Genomic DNA, 18,210 nt, shown 5'->3' with positions numbered 1-18,210 from the left:
GTGTGCCCACAACTCGAAAAAATACATCTTCCCTCAAGCGCGATGTGTTTGCGTGTCCTGCCGTCTGGCCCCACGCACATCCTGTTGCTCGGCGGCGGCGAGTGTACCGCGAAGTTTCCGCGCAACGGCGAAGGGCTTTCGGCCACTCAAGGGGGGGATCATCAGGCTGCGACTCACGACGCGTGTGCCACAGAATCCCCTCCTTCTCCTCGCGACGTGGTTGACGAGTCCCTCCGTCGATTAGCGGCCCGCTGAATTTCAACGGAAACAAAGAGGCAGAATGGCTCTCTGAAAACGTACACTCTCCCCGCTGATAGGAGCCGCTCGAGAAGAGGTATTAGATTGACGGCTTTTCACAGCACCCAGCGACACGCCCACAGCGTCTGGAAGCTCGAAGAATGTCTGTTCTTGACCATTTAGAAGCCCGATTTTACGTATTTTGCGATTATGTATTTATTTAATCCATTCATTCATTGTCCGGCTTGTTAACATTACTCTGTTCTGTGGTCTGTTGAATTTACAAGACATTTTTTGGCCTCTTTTGTGACACTTCAACCATAACAAAAAAATAATTGAGGTGAAAAAGGAAAGAACAGGACATTTGACCTTTTTATGTTTTGTTTACTCTGGAGTGCTCTGACCAATCAGAAGTGAGCGTGTCTCTCTCTCTCTCTCTTTTTCTCTCCCCACCCTTGCTGTCTCTCTGTCTCTCTCCAGCTGTGCTCACCAGACCGACATCAACCAATCAGAGGACAGCTTCCCAAGAGCCCCGCCCCCAGCTATGTTAAGTCATCCAGTCAAGTGAACTCTGTCGCCACGTCAACCACATCAGCCATGCTTCCTCCTCCTCAGTTGCCTTGGAAACCAAACGACTGTCATGATGAAGATGGGCTGCCAGGATGTTTCCCCATCATGCTCTCTGCTTCTTTTTAATCTTTAAGATCAGAGGCACCAAAGCGATGTCACGTGTGTGTGTGTGTGTGTGTGTGTGTGTGTGTGTGTGTGTGTGTATCGGTCTCTGTCTTTTCATGTTTATTTTTTGCTCATTATTATGTGAAACGTTTTCGGGAGGCGGTAGCAGCAGCAGATTCTGGCGTTAGCACGCCATGTTTATGGCGCTCGGCTAACTAAGCCTCTCAGTTAGCAGCCTATTTATAGCTCTGCTTTTCAACGTAAAGTAATGGTGCCAATGTTGATTTGCACTTCACTGATATTAGCATGTAGCCTGTTAGCTCGTGCGTAACATTGTCACATGTGGCGTAGTTAGCCGTTAGTGGCATGTTTGTCGCGCTTGGCTAACCTCAGCAACGTGGTGACAACTAACAGGGCCAGTGTTGATGGTGTTACTGTAAAAAGTATTTTGGCCGCACTTAACCCTTCCCCTGCACGTGTGTGGCATTGCGCTGTAAGCCGGGTTATCCATTAGTGGCTCGTGGCGTGTTTGAGCCCAGATCTGTTGCTGCTGCTTCGTGCGGCGGACATGTTGCCTTTGCGCAGCAGACTCACACTGGCCCACTACTCTGTCTGTGTGAGTGTGCGTGTGTGAGTCTAGATTGTATTATTAACAGATGATGACATGTTTATGGACATTAAGTATACACAAGACGTGTGAAAAAGGAAGAGGTTGTTGTTTTTGTGTTGAGGATGAGACTGTGTGGTCGTGTAGTTGTGCGATTGTGCTGCTTTTACTCTCGGCCTTTTGTCTCTTTTGTTTGACGCCTAACCTCGGTGTTGACGGAAGAGGAGATTGTTGAAGCCACTAAAAGCCTTTCAAGTCTTCAAATGTGTTTGCACGTGGATTTTTTTTTAATTATTATTATTTTTATTTTTTTTGCTGTACAAGTTGTGTGTATGTGTCTTAAGGTAGTGTGTATTGTGGTGTGTGTGTGTTGGTTGTGTGTTTTTGGAATTGGGTGTGTTTGCATGTAAACTGCATGGTGTGTATGGAGGTTTTGTGACTGTATTAGCTTGTGATGGGTATGTGTTTGTGTACATCGTGTATGCTTGTGTGTGTGTGTATGGAGGTTGTGTGTGTGTGGAAGTGTGTTTGTGTGGATGTTATTTTGTGTGTGTGATGGATGGATGTTTGTGTATTTGTGTGCGCGTTAGTTTTTAAAGTTTGTGTGAAGATGTGTGTTAGTATGTAAAGTTTGTTTTTGTCTGGAGGTTGTGTGTTTCATGTAGCATGATATCATTTGTGCGTTTTGCCTGCAGGGGGCGCCGTATCAGCATGGGAACAACAGTTTTCCTAAGCCTGTGTGGCCACAAGGGGGCGCCACTACGGAATGTCCAACGCAACAAATTTGACGAGAGACTAAGTATCCCCGTCCCCTCACGCCATGATGACTTAATTGAGTCGGGATGCAATGCTAAACTAGGCTAATGAAAACTTAAGTTTGCTCTCCTGTGTGCATGTTAGTGTGGACCACTTGAGCTCACAAAATTGCTTTTGGTTCTTGTTGTGGTTGTGTGTGTGTGTTTGGGGGGAGGTGGGGTGGGGGGGGAGGGAGGGAGAGTGAAGCCAAATGTAAAGTCAAAACTTCCAAAGCCTTAAATGAATAAAAGTGGTGCAATTTTCTAACAGCAAGCTGGCATCATGACTCTCCCTCACATAGTGTACATGTCGTCACCACATAGATCTACACTCAGCAGGGGTGTTAAAGTCTTCTCAGGCCACATCCTAGTTATGGTTACCCTCGGAGGACCATGATGAATGTGAACCCATTGAAATGTATGATCGCCTCGTGATTACATATACACAACTAATTGATAAGTACTTTTGATAAAATCGGAAGCCAGTAAAAAAAAATTTCAACTATTTTTCCTGTGGCGGCCGCATATAATGTGACAGGTCGGCTGTGGCCCCCAGCCCAAGAGTTTGACACCTGTCATCTACAGTGTGGGTCAAGAGTAGACGTAGGGTTGTTTCACCTTTTGCACAATACATGTAGTACACATGCCAGGACAACACGGTGTACTACACAAACTGGTACATGTAGTTGACAGAGCACAACATACAGTTGTACACATGTACAACATGTAGTTGTAGTACTCATATAGTACACACACAAACAGTGGTAGTACAGGTAGATGTACTGTACAACATGTATTTCACATAGATGTACTGCAGAGTACAAGACAGTTGTAGTACATAGATGTACAGCACAACGGTGATGAGCGATACTTGACGTAAACACATTTAGTCCACGAGGCTTTAGGGGAGAAGAGATGGCGAGGGTGGAGGACTTGAAATACTTGGGTTCACCAGTCCAGAGAATTGGGGAGTATGGTAAGGAGGTGAAGAAAGGGCTCAAAGCAAGTTGTAACGGGTGCAGGAAGGTGTCAGGTGTGTTGTGTGGCATAAAAGTTTTTGCTGGGGTGATGGGCAAAGTTCGGAAGACAGTGGCGACGACAGCCGTGATGTGCGGATTCGAGACAGTGGCGCTGAAGAGACGAAAGGAAGCGGAGCAGATGAAGATGTTGAGCTCTCCAGGAGTGAGCAGGTTGGAAAGGATGTGAAATGAGCTCATCAGGGGGCCGGGCGAGCTTAGATGTTTGGAGAGAGAAGACTTCCAGAGAAGAGATGGTGGCTCTATTGTTAAAAGGATGATGAGGATGGAGCTGCCAGTCACGAGAGATCAAAGAAGACCAGAGATGAGGTTGATCGAGGTCGTGGGGGAAGAGATAGGGGCACTTGGTGTTAGAGAGGAGGGCTGTTACATGGAAAAGGGTGACGCGCTGTGGCCACCCCTAACGGGACAAGCCCAAAGGAAAAGAAGTAGTAGTGGATATAGAGTACAACACAGCTCATACAAAGTGATGCAGTACACAGACTACGTAACATAGTTGTCGTAAACATAGATGTACGAATTATAGATCGATGTAGTGGAGTACTTATAGAGTAAAAGTGATATAGTACACGTAGTAGTTCAATAAGAAATCGATGTAGTAAACACAGACGTAGTACCATATAGAGTCCAAGACAGTTGTCCAACACAAGGGTTGATGTTATTGTAGTTGATATGCAAATCGGATTAAAAGCTTTGCTGTCCTGGAGATCAGCGCGCATGCGCGTATGTGTCGGCTGCCATGACAACAGCTGCGACGGCGTCTTGTGGCTGTCAATTCGAAACTCACGAAGCTTTCGCTGCGGCCCATTTTCCTCCTTTTCGATTTTGTTCTTTACTTGACCAACATGTAAAACGACAACACCAACAATTAGTGGTTGCCAAGGTTACGGACGAGGCCGCCGCCGCCGCCGCCGCCACCACTTTCACGTCTCGCCCGGAAACGGAAACGTCGCCATGACGGTCACGGTAAGATTTGTTTAGCTGCTTGCAGTAGTTTGCTCGTTAGCTATGACGAGTGTTTATCAAAGTAGTAACTTATTGATTTCAATTTAATCGAGATAGTTGGCAGCTCGTTAGTAAGCCTGCACGCCTGTTGCGCCAATCCGGAACACAAACACGCTAGTAGTAGGACGTCACAAGCCACGCTCCATATTAATTCACAAAATGAATCCTAAAAAAAGGATGCTGTCTGGTGTTGAATATGCATTGTGCTTCGTGCGTCTGTCTCACATTTCTGAGGCTCGGGGTTCGAATCTGTGGAGTTAGCCTCAATCAAGACTTGAATTTAAATGGGCCATTGGTGTGAATGTGCCCTGACAATGCCTGTTGGAGTCAATCTTTTGCCAGAGTAAAAGTTCATCTTAATTTAAAATGGGCAATTACACGCGGAAACGTGTGCGCGCAGCCTCGTGAACGTGCTGTGCTCCGTTGACCGGAAAAGGTGCGTTTGTTGAAAGCAAAAGTTTGGACAGCAAACTGTCAACCGTGCCTGTGGATTTGTTTGTTTGATTTGAGACGGCAGTTTAGTTTTTTGGGTCTGTTAAGAAGTGTTTTGTCGAATTCATGCATGCATGGATGCACGCACACAACACGCCTCAAAAGCAGAGTGGACCCATGGGGGGGGGAGTGAAGTCGTTTAAAAGTAAGTCAAGCAAACTTGATGTCGATGGAAGCGCGTTGGCATTGATTCGTATTGAATGTTGTATATAATATGGTAAAATTTAATATTGGTATTATAAAAATAGTCATCATCATCGTTGTTGGCTTCTGTGACGTCCCGTCCGAATTTACGCTGGGTCTTTGTCCGCAATACCAACATTGACATGACTACCAGAGGACTGTGTTTTGTCAGTTGAGGATGTTTAATGCCAGAAGAGTTGATATCACAGCGCTGGGAGACAAACTCTGCACGGCGGCTGGAGAGTGTCTGCCGACCCGAGATTTATTCCCTACTTTTACCCTATCTTGCTCTACTTCCTCGCAGCTCAGTACTTTTCCTTTGTGCGACTGAATGATCTTGACTGGTTGTATCTAGTATGAGCAAGCATAGGGTGCGATAGAGGCCGTTAGCAGTGGAAAGTTACAGCAAAGATTCAGGCCTGAAGCTATCTAAAATATGTGCCCGAAGGAGGCCTATCCGGAAAGCTCGTTAGTCCGGAGCAAGGGCGACATGTCTGCTGTTTGTCTATTACATTTGCACGTGTGTTTTGCAAATCCACAAATATATCAGAGATTTACACGTTTAACGTGTGTGCATTTATCATGACTTATCATTTGTAAATATTCAGTTTTGCTTGTGAATTGTTGAAGGTGCATTTGTGGATCAGCGGGCACGCGCATTTATTTTTCTGACAAACGTCACGCAGATTAAAGTTTGGGAAAAAAAATCACGTGTGGGAAGGTCCTCGCTCCATCTGCTAGGCAGTGGTTTTGCTCTCTCCGTTGAGAGCATAGATGTATACATCCATCCATCCATCCATCTTCCATACCGCTTTATCGTCACGTGGGTTATGTTTGTCTCAAAAATAAATGCATGTGCCCGCTGATCCACAAACGCACCAACAATTCACAAGCAAAATTGAATATTTACAAATGATAAGTCATGATAAATGCAACGCAGCCCTACGGGGAGCACAAGCCAGTGCAAACTGTAGGCCCGTCCCAAGCCCGGATAAATTGCGTCAGGAAGGGAAACCAGCTTAAAACTTTGCCAAACAAATATGAGCGTCCGTCCAAAGAAAGAAAGTCTATGACACATGCGCAAGTCTGGAGCGGCAGAGAAGGATGTTGGAATAATACAGGACATGTACGAGGGCAGCAGAACAGCGGGGAGGTGTGACGGACGAATTGAAGGTGGAGGTGGGACTGCATCAGGGATCAGCCCTGAGCCCCTTCCTCTTTGCAGTGGTGATGGATAGGCTGACAGATGAGGTTAGACTGGAATCCCCGTGGACCGTAATGTTTGCAGTTGACATTGTGATCTGCAGTGAAAGCAGGGAGCAGCTGGAGGAACAGTTAGAAAGATGGAGGCATGCACTGGAAAGAAGAGTCATGAAGATTAGCAGAAGAATGAGTGGGGTAGTGGGGGAAGAGTGAGGCTACAGGGAGAAGAGATAGCAAGAGTGGAGGACTTGAAATACTTGGGGTCAACCGTCCACCGCAATGGTGAGTGTGGCCAGGACGTGAAGAAATGGGTCCAAGCAGGTTGGAACGGGTGGAGGAAGGTGTCAGGTGTGTTATGTGACAGAAGAGTCTCTGCTCGGATGAAGGGCAAAGTTTAGAAGACAGTGGTGAGGCCAGCCGTGATGGACGCATGAGAGACAGTGGCACTGAAGAGACGACAGGAAGCAGAGCTGCAGGTGGCGGAAATGAAGGTGTTGAGGTTCGCTCTCGGAGTGACCGGGTTGGATAAAATTAGAAATGAGCTCATCAGAGGGACAGCCCAGGTTCGATGTTTTGGAGAGAAAGTTAGAGAGAGCAGACCTCGATGGTTTGGACACGTCCAGAGGAGAGTGCGTATATTGGTCGAAGGATGATGAGGATGGAGCTGCCAGGCAAGAGAGCTAGAGGAAGACCAAAGAGAAGGTTGATGAATGTCGTGAGGGAAGACATGAGGGCAATTGGTATTCGAGAGGAGGATGCAGGAGATAGGCTTACATGGAAAAGGATGACGCGCTGTGGCGACCCCTAAAGGGACAAGCCCAAAGGAAAAGAAGTCGTCGTCATGATAAATGTACACACAACATTAAAAAACGTGTTACTTGTGGATATATTTGTGGATTTGCAAAACACGTGCATATCATTTTGAGAAATATCCCTCCCCATAGACACGGACATGGAAGCCGACTCCTGAGTTTCGCCCCGCAGGTCCGACGTTGCTGCTCGCCAATCACGGACCGCGACTACTCTGTCAAATGGGACGTTCGTTCGGATGTTCGTCATTGGTTGGCTTCATCTGTCGTTCTACGGCTAACGTGAAATGAGCTATGTGATTGGCTGGCCTGAACGTTGCATCTACGAGTAGCGTAAACGTGATCTGTGCATGAAGTCACGAGCAGGGGAAATCTATATGGTTGATTTAGTTGATTTTTGAGCTACAGTGGAATCTTGATTTAACGGTCCCCGATTTTATGGACTTGGGATTCAACGAACAGAATATAGGGTCCAGTTGAAACTAAAAATCCTTCCCATGCACCAGCAAGCTACGTTCGGATAAATATTAAAAACGGCACGGTGGACAACTGGTTAGCACATCGCCACACAATTCTGAAGAACCAGGTTCAAATCTGGCTCCTCTGTGTGGAGTTTGCATGTTCTCCCCGCACCTGTGTGGGTTTTCTCTGGGTACTCCACTTTCCTCCCACATCCCAAAAACATGCATGCTGGGTTAATTGAGAACTCTAAATTGCTTGTAGGTGTGCTTGTGAGTGTGAAGGCTTGTTTGTCTCTACACTGTATGTGCTGTGTGATTGGCTGGCGACCATTTGAGGGTTTAACCCGCCGAAATAGGCACCAGCACGTCTGCGACCTATCAGGAGGAGAAGCAGAACGGAAAATGGTGAAAATTGACTTTTCAAACATTTGAAATCAGTTTTTTTATTTATCTACTATAATTTTGTATCGTACTGGGTGTTTTTAGGCCACGAAAAAAGTAATCAGTTTCACGGACAGTGAGATTTAAGAGACTACCCACTAGTCAAACGTTAAACGGAGGTTCCGCTGCACCCTATCTCGAAAGTCACCGCGAGTGCCATGGTGCCCGTGCCCGCTGACCTTTGCTCCCGCCCAATCAGGTGATTAATAGTGAAATTTACTCCCGGGACCCGGTGGGATCCCAAAAAATGTCAGCCGACAATCGTTACGTGCCCAATTATACTAGGCGACCAGTCTGTTGTTTGCCTTACTTTCCCTGCTTGTTGCCCGGTGACCAGTCTGTTGTTGACCTGTTTGTCTAATGTTGTTGTCGTTCATTAGAGTGACAGCGAGCGGACTTACGGACGTTGTCGGAGGGTGTCTCCGCAGCGAGGCTCCTCATTGCCTGGTCGCAGCTCTCACCGCGACGGTATACGCTAACCCTAACCTGCGCGTGATGGGAGCCATGAATGAAAATAAGCTCTTTGATACCAAATTTTCATTTTTGATCCAATCAGCTCACGGCCGAGAAGAGCTCTCTCGTCGTGGGAGGAGATCCGGTCTGGCTCGCAGCACAGCCCCCCATGCAGGTCCAAATACCCGCCACATTTACATGTCAAGGATCACCTTGAACATGCCTGATGCTGATGGTGCTAAACATTTGTCCAAAGCTCACAAGAACCAGGACCACAAACGTCCAGAGTTTCCTGCCAGATCAGAACCTCCTGCTGGACCAAGACGTGAAGCACCAAAACCAGAACCGGGAAGTGGAAAGTCACTCGTTGAGAAAGCAGAGGAGTTGCCGAGGAACAACGTGGACGAGCGTTCTCCTCCGGTGACAGCGCAACAGGTGAACTGTAGTACTCTATGCAACCACCTGGGAGCGCTGCACTTAACATGTTCCAGTCCTGTCGTTTAGGTCATCATTTGTTGCATTAATTTTGCGGTTTTCCACTAAATATGGTTAATTAAAATATATTTTTTAATGTTTCAGGTTAATTGCAGTCAAATTAATTACAGCTAATACAATGAAAACTCACAAATAAGGATTTTATGATAAAAATATTATTTTTTACATTTGATCCTTTTTTTTGGATTAATGAATTGAGAAATTAAAATTTCATTAATTGTAAAAAATAAAATATTTTACTATTTATAAAAAAAAAAATAATAATAATTGTTTTTTCTTGGGAATAAAACTAAATTAGTGATTTTGAATAAAATCATAAATACAATTTAAGAGTAAGAACAACTTTTTGTGAAAATAAAGATTTTTTTTCATCCATCCATCCATTTTCTGAGCCGCTTGTCCTCACAAGGGTCACGGGAGTGCTGGATCCTATCCCAGCTATCATCGGGCAGGAGGCGGGGTACACCCTGAACTGGTTGCCAGCCAATGGCAGGGCACATGTAAACAAACAACCATTCACACCTACAGGCAATTTAGAGTCGTCGATTAACCTACCACGCATGTTTTTGGGATGTGGGAGGAAACCGGAGTGCCCTGAGAAAACCCACGCAGGCACGGGGACAACATGCAAACTCCACACAGGCGGGGCTGGGGATTGAACCCCGGACCTCAGAACTGTGAGGCAGACACTCTAACCAGTCTTCCACCATGCCGCCAGATTTTTTTTCAATATATTTTTAATTCCGCTTAATATAAATCAAACACCCAGCCATCCATTTTCCGAACCGCTTATCAATAGGGTCGCGGGTGTGCTGGAACCTATCCCAGCTGACTTTGGGCGAGAGGCGGGGTAGACCCTGAAATGGTAACAATTAAACAATTATTTTTAAATACATCATAAATAACATAATTTCAAAATAAGATCGAATTATTAAAATAGATGTTTTATTCACTTTAATAACTAATTGGTTAATTATACAGCAATAAAAAATAGAATGATTTACTGAAATTAGTCATCAAAATTTATATGACAAATATATCTATGTACATAATTTATTATTTGAGAGACCATTTTACAAATGCATTAGAACTTTATTCTTTTTTACTTTAATACATTTTGTCCCAGATGCTCCGCCCCTGCAGCAGCGGGGCCTCTCTGTTGAGAATGCACCCTGTCACCATGGAAACGCAGATGCATCCCATTGCGATGGAAACTGAGTACCGCTGCAGCTTCCAGGGTCGGTCTCCGCCTCGCGGGCCCCGCCTGCGGAAGCATTTGGAGCGTCGCCAGAGAGTTCCGCTCTTCCACACTCGCACTGTACACGCACATGCAAGATGCTGTTGTTGTTTTTGAAGATTTTGTCATTGTTGTTTCCGTTGTCGTCATCATTGACGACGATTTTATTTTATCAGAGTCTGAAGATGAGGGAGGAGTCTGACAATATGCCCCACCCACAACATGCTGGACCCACCCACCAGAGGAAAGCCACGCCCCCTCCGCAGGTTCATCGACGACACAGGTGTGTGTGTGTGTCTGTCTTATAATGCATACTGTTAGATATATTTTAGTAGTTATCATTTATTTGCTTAGCTTGCATTAGTATTTTGCATTAGTAGCTTGCATTAGTATTTTGCATTAGTAGCTTGCATTAGTATTATGGACAATATTTAGATAGAAAGATGTCTCGCCTTCAAGAAGATGACTCAGCAACATTTGATGGAAGGGCGCCTTGACCAAGGACGTGATCGGATGTGGTCGGGGACGGGACAGGTGTCGTCCGGTCCTATGTTTTGTGTTGTGTCTTAATGCTTAGAACATTGTCTTGTAGAACCCTCCTATTTTCAAATAAATGTAGGAGCGACGGGGGAGATTGTTTAGAGCGTGTTGAGAGGCTGTAACCTGAACAATCTCCCATGCACCCTCCTCATGAGTAAAATGACCAACGTCTTCATTCCTTTTGTGTTTATTCATTATAATGTTTGGTGAGATAAATCCAACACATACTCATGTAAACTTTTGTGGAAATGTGTGTGTTATAGTGTGTGCGTGTGTGTTTAAATGTAGTTTGTTTGTGTGTTCTCGTGTAGAGCTTATCAAAGTGTGGTGCAAGTACGTACGTATTCTAGTGGTATGTGAAAGAATCGCTTAAGTACAGTTCAGAGGGGTATTCCAGCAAGTAGGTTATGTGAAAACACAGAGCAAATTGACCCTGAGATTAGGGAGAGCTTGGTCAATTATTTTCAAAGAGATGGGTAAAAGGACTTACGACCCAGTCATCACAGTATCGGTCTCCGTGAACCTAACCTGAACTTTTTTTTCACTCCCCCCCCCTTGGGTTAGGTCAGGTCTCAGGTTTAGATTAAGAGCATGGTGAACCATCTTGCTGGAATGGGTGGTGGAGGGGGATTTATTCATGAAATGCTTTTTTTGTACTTTTAAGTTCAGTGCATTTGCATGTAATCTTTGAGGACTGTTTGTTTTTTGACATTTACTTTTATGTACAATACATTTTAAGTGATTATTTTTATTTTTCTACATTTCAGTGCAGCGTTAGGGTTTAAAATGTAAATAATGCTACAGCGGCAAAAATAGAAGACTAGAATCATCTTTATTGTTATAAACGTGCATGGATGCACATGAAATTTGTTCTCTGCATTTTACCCATCACAGTGAACACTCACACACTTGTTAGTGGAACACACTGGAGAAGAGGGCAATTTAAGTGCCCAGGGAGCAGTTCGGCTACCAGTGTCTTGCTTATGGACACCACAGCCGTGAGTCCGGGAGACGATATTTCATATACTTTTTATGGATAAAAACTCATTCTCACTTTTTCTGAACACTTCGGCCTGCTGTGAGGCTATATTCTAATGTTGGTCATGTTAGTGGCACTTGGAGAGAGATGTATTGTTTTTAGGTGGTGCTTGGGTTCAAATTTGAGAATCACTGTTCTAGTGTATTCTAATGTAAATGTGTATGCTGTTTTTGAATTTCTTTTGTCTGTATGCAAATGTGATTTGTGTGTGTGTGACAGGAAGCTGACTGAATATGAAGCCAGCTTTCCTTGTCCCCCGTGTGGAGCGGCGGGCGAAACCCCTCAGGTGATTTGCGGTCACATGACTCCAACACATGACTCCAACACTAACAAGCTTAGCTATCTAGCTCAGCCCAATTTGTTAAGGCAAGCTAGCGCGACCTGATGAGTAAGCACAAAACATAAGCATCGCTGCGGAAACCATCCAACCTCAACACTTCCTTACGGGGAATTTGGGCGCGTACACACACACACATACACACACACTCAGCTTTATTTATAGAGCAATTTACAAAAACATTTGCGGCAGTAATAAAGTACTGCAAATAAGAATGTCCATAAAACATCCATCCATTTTCCGTATCACTTATCCTCCTGACAGGTCGCGGGCGTGCTGGAGTCTATCTGAGCTGACTTGATCGAGAGGCGGGGTACACCCTGAATTGGTTGCCAGCCAGTCGCAGGGCACATATGCAACACAATAAATACATTAATAATAAACAAAGAAACAAATGGTCGTCTATGATATCACTCGCATTTGTTGAAAGCTTAAGTTTGAATGTAAACAAATGCACTTTTCTAACAGCTGTTCGTCCGTTGGCGAGTAACGGGAGGATCACTTCAAATCTCCTGTCTGTCCCACACAGCAAAAACAGATGCAGATATACATCGGCAAAAAATGTCACAGCTAAAATGGTGTAAAGAGAACCCCCCCTAAGCCATAAAATGAGTACTCAATGTGGACAAGTACACAGTAAATTAGGAGAACGTTAGAGCTCTTGATAAGATGAGAGAGGCTGTCGACTCACTATTAAGTCCGTTAGTCCAGGCAGACACACACACACCCCACGCTTACACAATAAAAAGGCACTCGTACACAACACAGAGAAACCCAAAAACAGCTGCAACAGAGTCCTATAAATAACAGTCACATGCGCAAACACAACGCACACATACAGTACCCCACATACATACAACACGCATGCACGAACAACCAACACACTCATACAGGTACACATTCAGACAACACACTAACACAGCACAAACACACACACAGACAACACCCACACAAATACACGAACAAGTTAACAACAGACAAATGCGTGCACTCAACTCTCACATATCCATACATACGACACACACAGAGACAGAGCACGCAGACAGCAATGTGTGTGTTGAAGTTTCCAATCCTCAGGTGTACCTAATAAAATGTCATCTTATATTGTCTGCCAAAGCCACCTCAACTTCCTGTGTGTGTGTGTGTGTGTGTGTGTGTGTGTGTGTGTGTGTGTGTCGACTTCCTGTTGCCGTGCGGCTTCGATGTGTGCATCAGGGTCATGGAGGTCACGCTTGCTTTTACCAGAAGTCTTTGTGAGCCTTCAAAGCGCTGACTCACTTCTCAGAACCACGTCTTCATTTGGGTCATGTCTGGCCAACGCCAGCCATCAGCGACACGCGCGCACACACATGAGCACACTCTGTGTGTGTGTGTGTGTGTGTGTGTGTGTGTGTGTGTGTGTATATATATATATATATATACCTGTAACAGGTGTGTCATTGTGAACCACCGCCCTCTGAAGATGTGTTGTGTGTGTGTGTGTGTGTGCGCGCGTGCAGGTGGCGCTGTTGAGACAGAAGGCATCGTGGTACCGCTGCCGGGCCTGGGGGACCAACTTCTCCAGACAGCACCTGAGCCAGCTCACCTCCCAGCACAATTTCCTTTGGGAGCCCAGCACTGATGCTCCCAGCCCCCGACCCACCTCGGATCCCAGACTCACCCCGGACCTCCGCAGACCTCCCTACGTGGAGGCTCTGGACCTCGCCAGGTGAGCCGCGACCTTGAGCACCGTGTGACCTCGTCATCACGCCTGCACTTTTGTCGCTTCCTCCCCACAGCTGCTCCACTTCCCCGTCTGGACCAGCAAACCCTGCCCGTGGCGGGCCAGTGGCGCCGTCCACATGTTGCAAGACGATCTGGGCGGCAGAAGGACAAGAGTACGAGGAAGACGAGGATGGGGTGGAACGCTCGCCCACTCCTGAGATGGTCAGCAGACCGCTTCACAGAACACATTTGGATGTCACCACACCTGCCACTGGTAAAGACATACTCATCTATGCGTGCACATACACACACACTTGAAGAACTCATTGGGTACAAGGACACCCAATCCATCGGCCTGTACCTCACCGGACACCTTGAACCAGTTCTTTGCCCACTTTCACGAGCATAATGGGGGAACCCACACCTGTCCTGCCCTTCTGGAGCTCGAGAACGCCCCCATCCAGCTGCAGCAACACCGGCGAAAAAAAGCAACGGGTCCAGACACGGTGCAATGAAGAGTTCTTAATGAGTGTACAGACCAGCTAGCAGAGGTTTTCGTCGCCATCTTTACCCTCTCGCTGCGGCAGTCTGTCGTCTCAGCTGCCTTAAATCAGCCACCTTTGTCCCATTACCCAAGAAGAACGTAGTGAGCTGCCTGAAGGACTATCACCCAGTTGCTTTAACACCCATCGTCACCGAGGGACTGGAGAGAGTCGGCCTGTCTCATATCAAGGACGCTATTGCCGATGACCTCGATCACCACCAGTTTGCAAACAGGTCAAGAGAAGATGCACTCCACACTGCCTTAACACACCTGGATAATGCTAACACCTATGTGAGGATGCTGTTTGTGGATTTCAGCTCTGCATATACACAGTTGTAGCCCACAAACTGCTTACAAAGCTGAGCAGCCTAACCATTGGCAGCTCACTGAGCACCTGGGACCGGAAATCCTCAACAACAAACCCCAGAATATCAGGATGGGAAACACCTCCTGCACTCTCATCCTGAACATGGGGACACTACAGGGGTGTGTCCTCTCAATCTCTCCCAATCACCCAGACCCCACCACCATCATCTAATTTGCTGAAGACACCACCTTTGTGGGACTAATCAGGGACAATGATGAGTCAGCCTCCATTGGGGAGGTCCGGCATCTCAGGGGATGGTGTGAAATCAACAATCTGGACCTGAATACAGCCAAGATGGAGATGAACGTGGACTTCAGGAATTCCTGGGCACATCAACCTCTTTCTAGATGGAGAGGAAGTAGAGAGGGCGGAAAGCTTCAAATTTCTCAGAGTCCACAGGAGATCTCACCTGGTCGACCAACACCGGGGAAACCAGCAGAATTATTTGAAGAATTGTCTGACTTGTGTGTTTGCAGCAGGGGGTGCCATCCTGGTGGGCAGGTCCAGTTCAGAAGAAGCTTTTCAGGTAACTGATTGGATTAACTAATTGGATAATTGACAGACTGACCGATTGACTGTCTGCTCGATGTATGTATAGAGGCGTGGCGCTAGTGTTTCCACAGCAATGGACAAAGCGAACGCCGGGCTTATGCCAAAGGGGGTGTTGTGTCCTTGTAGCCCCGCCCTCCTCCACCGGCCCTCTTCTGCTGCGAAGTGTCGACCAATCCTGTCCAGGCTGAGCCCGGCGGCCCCGCCACCGATGCACGTCATCCGAGGACGGCTGAGACATGCTGAGTTCCAACACAACGGTCAGTCATGGCAACCAATCGATTTGGCGGTGAATTGATTCATGTCATCGTGTGTGTGTGTGTGTGTGTGTGTGTGTGTGTCTGTGTCTGTCAGGTGAGCTTGGTCTGAGGTTCCACTCGCACCAAGGTTTCGGAAGCAACTTTCATCCTGACGAAGGTGACTCTCCTCTTCCTCCCTCTCCTCTTCTTCTTCCTGAGCTGTGTTGGAATCCCATTCGAATGCACCCTCTCACCGTGGAAACGGACTGTGCGAATGCTTTTGAACACAGCCCTCCCTCGGTCTTTGGGTACCCGTCCCTAATACCGTCCCCTCCTTTTGGCCTAGACGAGCGTCTGCGGGTGATGTCGAGCCGCTCGGCGGCGGCGTGTTCGGCGGCGGTGGCCATGCTGGAGCGCGCGCAGACGAGGGGTCGGGAATTCTGGGGGAAGAGCTGAACCCTCCTCCCTTAAACCAACCAACCAATAATGGACTTTTACTTTGACCAATAAAACTTCTCGTCCTTATTCTTTCTGCTTTGATTCTTAATCTTTATTCTTTTTATTCACACTTAAAAAAGGATCTTTAATTCTTATTCTTTATGCTTTAAGCTTTATTTTTCTCTACTTTTATTGTAGTTTATACTTAAATTATTCATTATTCTTCTTTACACTAAGTTGTATGATTTGCACTTTAATTACTGTTTTATCATGACTTAGTCTTCTTATTTTAACTTACACAATTCTTGTGTACACTTTATATTTACACTAGTTCTTATTTATTCTTATTGACACATAGTTACTATTTACACTAATTGTCATTGTTCACTGTAATATGTACTCTAATTCTTAATTCCCATTATTTGCACTTTAATTCTTATTTTTTGTACACTTTCTTGAATTCTTCACTAATTCTTTTCACACTAATTCCCCTAATTCATTTATTCTTAGATTTTAATTATCATCATTTGCCCTTTAATTCTTATTCTTTACACTGTAATTAATTTTCTTTCTTCTGGACTAATTTTTTTGGGACTAATGTGAGCAGGTGAGTAAAAAGTCCACCCGACATTACTTCCTGTTCCCCTCATAAATATCCTTGTTCTTACCAGCTCGTGATGTCACTTCCGGTTACGTGCTGGGATGAAAACAAAAATTCGATGGAAGGTATGTTGATTTATGTTTGATTTATTTGCATTTTGTCTTGTCACGTTTGAAACGATGATCGTCATAAGCATGTTGCATTTATGTCATCGCGTACGTCATTGACAGCGACGTGTTAATAAACGCTAGGCAAACATACCTCGTTTTCACGCACTCAATACATATGCACATTAACACAACATGCTCACATACACTACACGCACTCACTCTCACTACGTATACACATTTACGCAACACATACATATACGCACTCATTCACTCACTCACTCACTCAAACACTATACACATACAACCCCAATTCCAATGAAGTTGGGACGTTGTGTTAAACAAAAATAAAAACAATACAATGATTTGCAAATCTTGTTCAACCTATATTTCATTGAATACACTACAAAGACAAGATATTTAACGTTCAAACTGACAAACTTGATTGTTTTTAGCAAATAATCATGAACTTGGAATTTTATGGCTGCAACACGTTCTAATAAAAGCTGGGACAGGTGGCAGAAAAGGTTGAGAAAGTTGCGGAATGCTCATCAAACACCTGTTTGGAACATCCCATAGGTGAACAGGCTAATTGTGAACAGGTGGGTGCCATGATTGGGTAGAAAAGGAGCTTCCCTGAATTGCTCAGTCAATCACAAACAAAGATGGGGCGAGGTTTCCCTCTTTGTGAACAAGTGTGTGAGAAAATAGTTGAGCAATTTAAGGACAATGTTCCTCAACGTACAATTTATTATTTGCTTAAAACAATCAAGTTTATCAGTTTGAACATTGAATATCTTGTCTTTGTAGTGTATCCAATGAAATATAGGTTGACCATGATTTGTAAATCATTGTATTCTGTTTTTATTTGCTAAACACAACGTCCCAACTTCAATGGAATTGGGGTTGTACACAATACATGCGTGTACACGCTCACAGGCATACACACAACACATACTCTCTCACAGATGGACTCACCCACACAAGCACACACTATACACATACAAGTCATTGAGACACGCAACACTTATAACACACATTCACACAATCAATCAAACACACACATGCGCACACTGGAAAGGAGGAAGTGATGTCACTGGTCCAGATTTATGACAAACATTCGATTTGTCGTCACACTTTGACTTCATTTCCTCCAAGTGACAGTAAATGCATCAACACTGACGTGTGTGTGCGCGCGTGTGTGTGTGTGTGTGTGTGTGTGGGGGGGGGGGTTTTGCTTGTCCTATTTCTTGTGGGGGGGCGGAGGCTTTTGTGTGTATAAAATGCGGCGTGTACGCTCCGATCACATCATCGCCGTTTTTGCCCTTCACCTCGTCAACTTTTTTTGTTTTTTTCCATCATCATCATCATCATCATGAAAGTCGTCTGGAACGCCGCGCTTGTCTCCCGCCGCCGTCTTGGTGCCGCCGTGCTGCCGCTGCTCCTGATTGGCTACGTCTGTCCTGGGGAGGCGGGACCCGTCCGTCAGTCGTTCAGCAAAGTTTTGAGGAGTCCGGCGACCTATCAGGCTGCAGAGGAAGTCTCACTACACGTAAGTCACCTGTCACAGTAATGTTTTTGTTATTAATGCGTCAACGAACATATTAATCATGTGA

The 18,210-nt window shown here is 45.5% G+C and overlaps 2 protein-coding genes across 10 annotated transcripts in view; both read left to right on the top strand.

Annotated features, from left to right (window-relative positions):
* The window catches only part of LOC133397067 (ras-related protein Rap-1b-like), an 11,697-nt gene extending 9,110 nt beyond the window's left edge, over positions 1 to 2,587 (top strand). For all 5 annotated transcript variants that reach the window (XM_061667526.1, XM_061667527.1, XM_061667524.1 and 2 more), the window contains one exon: positions 718 to 2,587. The gene's annotated coding sequence lies outside the window, so the exon portion shown is untranslated. The remainder of the gene's footprint in view (positions 1 to 717) is intronic.
* Positions 2,588 to 2,668: 81 nt separating this feature from the next.
* On the top strand, positions 2,669 to 18,065 carry mdm1 (Mdm1 nuclear protein). 5 transcript variants are annotated; one of them, XM_061667515.1, is made up of 15 exons: positions 5,915 to 7,908; positions 8,325 to 8,412; positions 8,501 to 8,572; positions 8,654 to 8,832; positions 10,019 to 10,222; positions 10,306 to 10,412; positions 11,928 to 11,994; positions 13,545 to 13,753; positions 13,824 to 14,023; positions 15,137 to 15,186; positions 15,259 to 15,469; positions 15,564 to 15,626; positions 15,795 to 16,493; positions 16,558 to 16,612; positions 17,977 to 18,065. In XM_061667515.1, the coding sequence occupies exons 1-13, from the start codon at positions 7,726 to 7,728 to the stop codon at positions 15,902 to 15,904; spliced, it is 1,743 nt and encodes a 580-aa protein (XP_061523499.1). In that variant the 5' UTR covers positions 5,915 to 7,725; the 3' UTR covers positions 15,905 to 16,493; positions 16,558 to 16,612; positions 17,977 to 18,065. The 5 variants fall into 5 exon arrangements, with proteins under 5 accessions (XP_061523501.1, XP_061523503.1, XP_061523499.1 ...); XM_061667517.1 differs by lacking the exon at positions 5,915 to 7,908 and adding an exon at positions 2,669 to 4,316 and having other exon boundaries at positions 15,795 to 16,612; XM_061667516.1 differs by having other exon boundaries at positions 10,019 to 10,210; positions 15,795 to 16,612.
* The last annotated feature ends 145 nt before the right edge of the window (positions 18,066 to 18,210 follow it).

The sequence above is a fragment of the Phycodurus eques genome, chromosome 22 (assembly GCF_024500275.1).
Source record: "Phycodurus eques isolate BA_2022a chromosome 22, UOR_Pequ_1.1, whole genome shotgun sequence".
NCBI lineage: Eukaryota > Metazoa > Chordata > Actinopteri > Syngnathiformes > Syngnathidae > Phycodurus > Phycodurus eques.
Note: the sequence above shows the minus strand (reverse complement) of the source record. Positions and strands in the feature narration are given on the sequence as shown.

Excerpts from the sequence above, each read along its gene's own strand:
- mdm1 (XM_061667515.1), top strand. The coding sequence starts at position 7,726 with ATGCATGCTGGGTTAATTGAGAACTCTAAATTGCTTGTAGGTGTGCTT. Across the intron at positions 7,909-8,324 it reads GAGAAGCAGAACGGAAAATG|AGTGACAGCGAGCGGACTTA; the intron begins GTGAAAATTGAC and ends GTCGTTCATTAG. Across the intron at positions 10,413-11,927 it reads CAGGTTCATCGACGACACAG|GAAGCTGACTGAATATGAAG; the intron begins GTGTGTGTGTGT and ends TGTGTGTGACAG.